The sequence below is a fragment of the Podarcis tiliguerta genome, assembly GCF_965153285.1.
Source record: "Podarcis tiliguerta genome assembly, chromosome: 12".
Taxonomy (NCBI): Eukaryota; Metazoa; Chordata; class Lepidosauria; order Squamata; family Lacertidae; genus Podarcis; species Podarcis tiliguerta.
In genome coordinates this window covers 33,757,555-33,767,406 of record NC_139545.1, presented here as the reverse complement: position 1 = coordinate 33,767,406, position 9,852 = coordinate 33,757,555, and the positions used below count along the sequence as shown (strand labels likewise).

At 40.7% G+C, this 9,852-nt stretch overlaps 1 protein-coding gene across 3 annotated transcripts; it reads right to left on the bottom strand.

The window, feature by feature from the left end:
• Positions 1-5,726, bottom strand: MTERF1 (mitochondrial transcription termination factor 1). 3 transcript variants are annotated; one of them, XM_083405811.1, is made up of 2 exons: positions 5,266-5,664; positions 1-1,474 (listed from the first exon to the last, which is right to left on the bottom strand). In XM_083405811.1, exon 2 carries the CDS (start codon positions 1,410-1,412, stop codon positions 255-257), a length of 1,158 nt encoding a protein of 385 aa, XP_083261937.1. In that variant the 5' UTR covers positions 1,413-1,474; positions 5,266-5,664; the 3' UTR covers positions 1-254. The 3 variants fall into 3 exon arrangements, 2 of the variants coding, with proteins under 2 accessions (XP_083261937.1, XP_083261936.1); XM_083405810.1 differs by lacking the exon at positions 5,266-5,664 and adding an exon at positions 3,849-3,978; XR_014503629.1 differs by lacking the exon at positions 1-1,474 and adding an exon at positions 3,972-4,584 and having other exon boundaries at positions 5,266-5,726.
• Positions 5,727-9,852: the final 4,126 nt, after the last annotated feature.

Below are 9,852 nucleotides of genomic sequence, written 5' to 3'. Positions count from 1 at the left end.
TTATTTTTAACCTCAATACCATTTATTTATTTCTTCCGTTTTGCTTTCTGTTTTTTTGGTCACATAAGGCAATTAAAAAAATATTTATTATGTACATTGTACAGGCAGCAACCATTTTGCACCTGGGTGCAATTTCTGGCCCCTACACGGGTTGGTGGAGCATGCATAAGAAGTCCATTTGCCTCCATTAACCCTCCATGCCCCCATTTGCCCTCTTCTGGGTCCCAAAAGACCCATGCATTGGTGGTCGCACATCAATTAGAGCCGTGCAAAATTGTTGCTGCCTGTAACTTTTCCAGTTTTGCTTCAAATCGTTGTTTACTTAACGCAAGAATTCCAATCCCATGGATTTGAAAGTTATAGCCTAGCTTTCCCAGCTCATCAATACGGTTACTTATAGTTTTAATGCTTTTGTCCAGAACTAGGGGACTTCTCAGTATTAGATTAATATTAATATTTGCCTGCAAGAGGCAATCTATTTTATCATTCAGGTTCTGTGGAGAAAGGTATAGAATGCGAAGGTGCTTAAGGACAAACATATCTGCCTCTAGTTCAGTGCACCCATGAGACAACAGCTTCTCTTTCACGTTTGCAAGTGTCTTTTTTAGGTATTCATTAGAGAGATCCAGAACATCACCTCCTTGCCCATGCAACAGCGTTAGAAATTCCTTATTGCTCAGACTTAAAGATGACTGCAGAAACTGAACGTTTGCTTTCACTTGCTTGCTGCTCCGTAAGAGGATAAAGACATTTTTAGAAATTATCTGTTTTACAAAGTCATCTGGCTTTTCTCCACCTAGATCTAAATAGATGTCATTCAAGAGGCTTATCATTTGTTTATTGAGCTCTATACTGTTAGAAAACACCCTTGGAACTCTGGTCAGCATGTTGCCAAGATCCTTAGAAGTCAGCCCAATAGAACAAAATAAGGTAATATTCTTCTGCATGTTTTCATTATTCCCAGAACGGAAAAAGGATTCAGGGGAACGTTTCAGGATTGTTACAATTTCCATGTCGGTCATCAAAATGCTTCGCCAAATTTCCCAGCGTTCTTTCAGAGACTGGTGTGAGCGAGTGATGGCACGTGGATAACGGGAGATTATACTGGCAATGGCTTCTCTGTTAGCCCCTTTTCCTTGCAAAAAAATCTTCAGGCCATCTTCATTGGTGATCTGCCTCTTGAGAACACCAGGCTGTCGTTTTCTTACCATTTTGACATCCACGCCCATACCAGCCAGATTTTTCACTAAAATGTTGTTCTCCTTGTCCAATTCATCACTGGAGCTATCAATCTTAAGGCAAAGAAACCTGGTGGAATCCCCTCTGAATATAATGTCTGTAGACAACTTGATAAGCCAAGGTAAATTCATGTTGAAAAGCAGTTTATTTTTCACGTTCACCAGCCCTCTCATTGCGATGCTAACCAGGCACTGCAAATCTCTGAATAAAATTGTACTTCCAGTCAGTTCAGGATCTTTAAATAAGAGACAAGGAGGGAGAATTATAATAAACTGTAAGGAAGCATTCATGAACAACCTGTTCATAACTTAATTTGTTTAACACATTTTAAAAAGATTCGGATTCATTGTAAGAATGAATTAAATGTTAGCAATCCCCTTCTAGATGGGTTATTATTTTTTGTGTGGAGTGCCTATTGTATGGGTTAGAAATGTCTGAGAACACTCCTTGGTGGAATGAAGGAGTACCAGAGAGGGCCACATGAAATTCCACCCATCAATTTGCATTTCTTAGTACAGAAAGTATTGATCTGATGTATAGCGATCTCTCCTATGCTGATTAATTCAAGAGGGTTCTAGAAGGCTTTCTTTCTATGTGAAAGAAAGAGGTAGGTTTTTGTTTGGGTTATATTCCTTCTGGGAAGCTGAGTACAGCTGGTTTAAACTGGTTGTTATCTTTCAAGGTTGTGCTGACTATAATAGTAAGACCAGGAGGAGCCTGGGTCACACTTACATTCTCTTTCTGTCCCTTTGTTCTGGTGTTCTGTATGCTATAGAGTTAAGGCTTAGTCTTATAAGCTTGTAAGTTTTATTGTAAGTGCTACAACTGGAATCTTCTTATGGACTGTGCCAATCCTGAATATATTGGGTTTGTGACCATTATGCTCATTTGCCTTCAGTAGCAGGTAAAGCTCAAGTACAATTGCCTGTGGTCTATTTTTTGGAATCTCTGCTACATGTTTAACTTTTTTCCTCCCCAGTAGAAGAAGCTGGGCAACACCTTGGGTGAGTCATAGGTGAGAGATAGCAACCTGGGCGAGAGCCAGATTGCTATCTAGGAGAGTACATCTGTGGATAGATAGATGCTACATGGTTCTGTCAGTGTCTCCTGGTATTATTGCAGTACATTTTAGTAGAGTGGATAAAGTCTTAGCGGTTTGATGACGGAGAGGGAAAAACTGTAAAAAATGGGTGGGTGGTGCATGTATACATACGTATTGGATGAGTTGAGGGTGTGGGAATTAGAAAGGGATGAGTACTGGGTGCTGTATGATTTGTGTTTACATAGTTTGAGTGATTTGGGTAGGGAAATTAGTTGGGAGTAGGCACAGGATATAGCTGGGTGTGAAGAATATGTGAATGCTGAATATTGTGAGTGAGGATGCGCCTTAGCAAGAGGATGAGGGAACACGGAAGGGATGGTACTCCTATCAAGGTAGTTATGGGGAAGAAGGTATGGATGGAATTGGGTGAGGTCCAGATGGCTGCAGACTGTGCCCCTTTCCAACCTTCCATCCACCTTAAAGCAACTTAGTGGCCCGGCTACTGAGCAAGTTCTCTTGACTCTTAAGATGTTTTCAAACTGTGCTACTCTGTTTTTGCTTTTGAAGGACTTTATCAGTTTCATTGTTTGTATATTTGTGTGCATATATATTTTATCCTTTCTGTAAACTGCTTAGAGGCTGTTCTTGTATTAAGCGTTATATAATTATATTAAATAACAACTTCAGAATAATTATACCTGTCCTGGCGATAAATACTAGCCACACAATTATTATTTTTTACTAGCCTTCTAATATTTGAGCAAAGGTAGTGGAGGTTTTTTAAAAATAATAAATAAATAGTGAAATAAACAGCAAATTACATTCAGAGAATTACAAACAGAGAATTACCATATTTTTCGCCCCATAGGGTGCACCAGCCCATAGGGCACACTGGCCCATAGGGCGCACCTGGTTGTTGTTGTTTTTTTTTTGGGGGGGGGGAATGTGCATCCTATAGGGCGAAAAATACGGTACATTCTCAATGCAGAGGATCCAGACTAAGGCTGCAGTCCTAACCCCATTACTGATGGGAATTCTTAGTAAAATGGTTCAGATTTAAGTATATATAAAATTGCAGCCACAGAGTTAATACAGTGGAACCTTGGTTCTCGAACTTAATCCGTTTCAAGGGTCTGTTCAACTCCCGAAACCATTCAAAAACCAAGGTGCAGCTTCCGATTGGCTGCAGGAGCTTCCTGCACTCAAGTGGAAGATGTGTAGGTCATTCGGCTTCCGAAAAACATTTGAAAATTGGAACACTTACTTCTAGGTTTTCGGCGTTCAGGAGCCAAAACGTACGAGTACCAAGGCATTCAAGAACAAAGGTATGAATGTATACAACATTAGTTGTGTTAAGAGTAAACCCACTGAAAACAATGGACATAAGTAACAAAGGGTCTACAGTATGATTCAGTTAGCATAGGGTGCACGCACGCTAATGAAATACTTTTAAGGAAAAGCAGTTTCCCCTCTTTTGCATCCTCCCAAAATGTTCTGCTGTAGTTCACTGCAGATGCACAATTCACACCAGCAAAAAGGAGCCACAGAATTATACATGAGTACGTACCCCCACATTTGGATGCTCGGAAAGACTCTAGCCAACCAGTGTGGTGTCCTGACTGCTTGTCCCAATTGCATAGCACTCTCTGTTCATAATCAGGAGCTCACATGTTGGGCTTCATTTTCACACAATACATACTTGCTGGAAGGTAAAATATATGATGTTGTGGGTGAGACTAAATGCATAGCCCTGATCCTCACACTACAGTACTAATTCTGTGGTGGTCATATCAGTAGACTGGTTTTTATAAAGTGTGATGCATTAAATTGAGTGGCTACCAGAAAGGAATGTTTTGTTGCGTTCTAAATTGTTGACTTTGCATGCCTTTATATTATGATATCACATTATAAATGTACTAGGTTACCAGTAATCAGTAAGTTTAATTAATACTACTACTAATTGGCACTTTAAGGGCAAGATAAACAATATTCAGATATATTAAAATAAATTCCTTAAATTGGAGTTTAGTGGTAGAGCACATACTTTGGCACAAAAGGTCATGACTCCCTGCATGTGGAAACAGGGCTGCAAAAGATTGGCGGTGACTCTGGAGACGCTCTGCTGAATACTGTAATGAGCTAAATGACCAATGGTCCAACTCTGTATGACAGCTACCTTCCTAAACCGCTTCCTCTGAGGAAAGGCATCATTCCCAAACACTAGATCTTCACCTCATTTACAGCCAGGCTCTGTACATGAGCGTGGCCGGGGATGGGGGGTGAGGGACAGGAGAGGCAGCCCCCTAAATCAAGAAAGAAAAACATTTAACTGACCAATTGCATCGCAGTTAACTCAGTTTCTCCCCACCCCAGCATAATACCTGCCCTCCCCTACAATAAATCCTGGCTACGCCCATGGATCTGTATACGTTAACTCAAAAGTAAAACCCGGCTTTATTTGGTTACAATTTACAGTACAAAGAGGCAACAGCAGATTTGGGGGCCTCCCAAAAACAGCTTGCCTCTCACCCCATTGCTGAGACCCTGGGGTGACCTGTAAGAAAGGCATTTTTTCCACAAACAAACGGGGAAATGGGGGTTTCACTTTTGAGTAGACATGAATGTGCAGGACTGCGCTGTCGCGGCGAAATCGGAAACAGGAAAACAAGCCTGAGCCCTAGGTGGGCTTAACGAAATATCAGCTCCCTCGAAATCAACAGCATTTTAATTTACGGCACGGATGGGAGTTTTAGTTTCCTTCAAAAATCTAGCATGAAATACATATTGCCCCTGAAGCGAACCTCCTTTTCTCTTCTTCCCCTCTGCCACCGCCTTCCCTATTTACTAGCCTCAGTTTTGCTAGCCTTGAGCCGCTAAAATCCTGCTTCCCAAAATTTAATCTTCGCGTTCTATGTCTGAGAAACTTTTAAAGGCGTTACAGACAACGCACAAGAGTGGGTTGCAGATACTAGCGTGTTGCTCACCGCCGGCATTTGTGCGCTTCCTTCCTTGGGGAGGCGTGGAAAGTTGCAAACGGAAAAAGCAGAAAGCGGAAAAAGAGCACGCGCGTGCAGGAGGGGAAAAGCGCGATGGGTGTTTTACTTTTTTAGTGCTGCCATCTAGCAGAGAGGCCTCGACCTGCCTTCCTTTTGCCGAAAAAGCGAACTACCAGGAGATGGCGGTATTAGATCAGATTCACACGTTCTTTGTTTCACGGTGTTCTCACGTTGCTGCAGGAAAAAGTAGTGACAAATTAACGCGTTCCTTTCTAATTTGTCATTAGAATCTGTTGATAATTTCGGCCTTCTGAGGTACTGCTTTGGGGCAAAGGAGCTGCTGCTGCTTTTTTAATTTGTCAGTTGGTTGATTGATTAATCTGTTCTATGCAATGGAATGTGTATTGGTCTCCCCAGGCCCACACAGCAGCTTGTTTAAAAATAGGAGATGTTTGGCTATTGCAGGGAAGCTCAGCAGATTATGTATGAATTTGGAGAGGCGGGCATGCTGGCATCACTTAGCCATTACACTGCCTCAATTCAGTGAGTTTTAAAATTCAGCAAGTCAGTCTCATTATGATGTGTGCATGTTTCAGCGTTTCCGTGTGCTGCTCTGGTTCACCAGAAGCGGCTTAGTCATGCTGGCCACATGACCCGGAAGCTGCACGCCGGCTCCCTCGACCAATAAAGCGAGATGAGCGCCACAACGCCAGAGTCATCCGCGACTGGACCTAACAGTCAGGGGTCCCTTTACCTTTATGTTTGGGTTCAGAGGCATCATTATCATTATCATTATTATATTTGTACCCCACCCATCTGACTGGGTTGCCCCAGCCACTCTGGGTGGCTTCCAGCATCTACAAAACCATAATAAAACATAAAAAAACTTCCCTATACAGGGCTGCCTTTAGATGTATTTATTCTAAAGGTTGTCTAGTTACTCATCTCCTTGACATTTGATAGGAGGGTGTTCTGCAGGGTGGGCACCACTACCGAGAAGGCCCTCTGCCTGGTTCTCTGTAACTTCACTTCTCGCAGCGAGGGAACCACCAGAAGACTTTGAATGCCAATTCCTGATGACAACAGCAGGAGTGCCTCTGTGCTCATGTCTAGTTTATGTGCTCTGTGGGAAAATTTGACTGGACAGAACTCAAGTCCAGCAGCGCTTTTCTTATGTTCTTTAGTTGTCTGCTGTATGTAGAGGAAGTTTTTGTACACAACAGCATACAGTCAGTTGGGACCTGTAATCTGAAGTGGTTCGGTCACAAGTTTACCACTGCAAGGTCCAAGACTGGAGAATTAAGCAGATAAGGAATCAAACAGATAAGTAAGTTTGGTATTGTCATGACTACCCACCAGATCTTTTCAGAAATTTATGTGGCAAGTTTTGAACAGGACAGAATACAGTATTGTGGAATCCAACAGAGAATGGGGGAAGGATTTGATTAGCAATCAGTTGTTCTCGGGAACATTCTAGAAAGGAAGAAGCAGAACCACATCGCCTGGCTGTTACCCTGCAGTTACTGCTGTCAATTTGCCAACATGTGATAGTCCACAATATCAAATACAGATAAAAGATCTGATAGGATGAATAGCATACTGTGCTCCATATCAGTTTCTATGCATGGATTATTCATAAGGGGTACAGGCACATATTCACAATAGCATATTCAAAATTGAAGTGATAATTGCACGGGAGGTATCAAATAAACATCCTTAAAATACTACAGTATGTAATGAAGCATTGCTGTCTTGTCAAGACAAACAAATAAAAATCCTAAACACTATTATTTTTTCCTCATGCATGAAGCATTGCTCTTTTGCCACACTCCATATGATGCTTTAGTTGTTCCTGATTAGCTGCAAGAAATACAATCAACAGCAAGATGATCCAGACTAATATTTGGATTTTAGCCCTTTCCCATACTCACCCATCCCTGAAGCCTCAGAATGGCTAACAACTAGAAGCAGCTAATAATGCAACTGTTAGGATTTTGATCAATAAAAAAGACAGCACTAAATAACCACAGTCATCCCTAGGCAAATAATTCTTACTCAGACATAAATATCACCTGCTTCTGTTTTCTTCGTAGAAGATATTCAGACTACTTTTTCGGACCTTCGGATAATATTCAAGGATGAGGAGTAAACAGAGGGCAAGATACAGACTTGGGCACTTGGACCCTTAGATTTGTTTTTCTTAGTCATCATTTCCATGCTGCAAGATAAACAGCTTTGAAAGCTGAGGTTTAGCTTCAAAAGGGTCAAAGGGAAAAAGTAAAAAAATGTGACTGAGCTAGTGCATAGCCCTTGCATGAGCCTAAGCTTCTCTATTGAGCCAGGCCAAAATTCCAAACTACCTGTCATAACAGAGCCATACATATTACTGAATATCTTATGTTTAATGTTTTGTACATGATTGGAAATATATTAGCTAGGGAAGCAGGGTCAGCTAATTAATTACCAACTGCAGCCTTTCTTCAAGTGTATATCGTCTTTGATATATTACACTTGCAAAATAAATAATTCATCTCACAAACTTTCTCAGTTGTAGGAAGCCTTAATCTTCTTTCCAGTTAAAGTGCTGGTACCAGCTGAACAGCAAAACTACAGCATTATTGAATGTTTAATTAAAAGATAAGGCACAATCAAATATGTCCAAAAAAAGATATGTAGAGCTTACGATCTGTCAAACTATAAGCTGCACAACTCTAGGATCCAGGGCACAAAGGGACTTTTCTTCAGGGGGTATGTATTATTGCAATATTACAAGACACCTATGCTTCATGCTTTATTTATAAGTGATTATCTTGATCTCTTTACAACAGGAGTGTGATGTGATGATATGTTGGTTGCTTAGGAAACAAGACAGCATGTGAATTGTGCATGCATGTATATAGAAGGCATTATAAACTTGTTTATATGTGGCTATAAATGTGCATATGAGTGCATGTAGCATACATACTTGTGAGTGTGCATTTATTTGTATGAATTTTTCAGTGAGTTTCTCATTTACTTGTCATCTGATACATATTGCAGCATCTTGTAAATAAAAGGTTCCTTAAAATAATACTAGTTTTGATTTACAGAGCAATATAAAATGTTCAATGACAATCAAATAACCAGAGGACAAGAGCAGTTTCCATTGTATAACATGAGCTGCCTAATATTCAGAGGAGTAATAATGTTTTAAAGGACCTTCCCCAAACAATCATGTTATGTTTTTAATCTGAATAGTGCATTCAGAAAGATAGTGCAATCAGAATACACAGATAAAACCAAGTACTAACTAATCGAGACTGCAGTCTTGATTATTATTTTTGGTACTTTCTTCTCCGTTTTCTACTTTATTTCCTCAAAGCACCCTTTTATGAGATTAAACATGAACAATTCTGTCTTGTTTCATTAAAATCTCAGTCTCCCCTCCTAGCCATTTAGTTCTCGTTCCCAATCTATAAAGTCTTTTTGTTCCTCTTGCAGCAGAATCTGCAATACAATACTCCTGTCAAGCGTAGAAATAAATAGTGCTGAAGAACAGAACTGAAGGATATATTGGAAACTGAAGGCAACACTGGAAATTTGGTACAAACTAAAGAGTCATAGCTAATGACAGCATTGTAGCTGAATGCACCTTCCATGATTTGCATGAGCAAAACTGGAATGTATATGCCTTGATCAGTGAAAGACCAGTCAGTGAATGGTTATGAAGGGTGGCCAAAACAAAAGAGGAAAGGGCTCCTGTCTCTTTAATAGTTGAGTGGGAGAGGGAATTTCAGCTTGCCATGCCCTGCCCTCTTTTGCATCTAATAATACCCTGTGCTGCACCTTGCGATAGAAGAGGTGCTTTGGGCCATCTTTTTTGGTTCTTCTAACAGAGAACCTAATACTGCTGTTGCATTTTCAAGATAATCCATACAACTGTGACTAACAGGAAGGCAGTTATTTGTTTGCTTGTTTAATTAGAGCTCCCAAGTCTCTGGATTTTAATCACAAGTCCAGATGAAAGGCTTATAAAAGTTCGTCAAAGGCTGCATGCATTCCGCGGGTTCCGTGTTGCTGAGTCGACACCTGGTATAGCTTAAGGATGAGACTGTCTGTCTGTTCGCTTAAGCAGAATATTTAAGGTCAGTAAGGCAAACACACTCTGTATTTCAGCAGACGCATATGCTCCCCCACCAGAATCTTTTTGCCCTATTAACCCCATTTTGGAGCACAATTCTTCTTCGCCACACATAGTGTATACTACCTAAAGGCATTCCTTGTTGCTCCCATGGCAACAGATAAGACCACAGCATACTGCAATACTCAGATGCAAAGCTATGCTTGGCTCTGTTGCGGGATGAATTACAGAGGATAGTTCAGCAAAACAGGGAAAGAACTCATGTAATAAACTGTGGTGAGCGCATAAGAATAAACTATTCCCCACCTCACCCCCACAATGTTAATAGCAACACTTTATACTTATTTTTAATATATTATCTGACAGCTGGACATTGAAATCGCTATCCTTTTCTTACAAAGGCAAGATGAAAAACGCCTACTGCCTTTAATGGAAATAGGAGTAGACCCTGATCA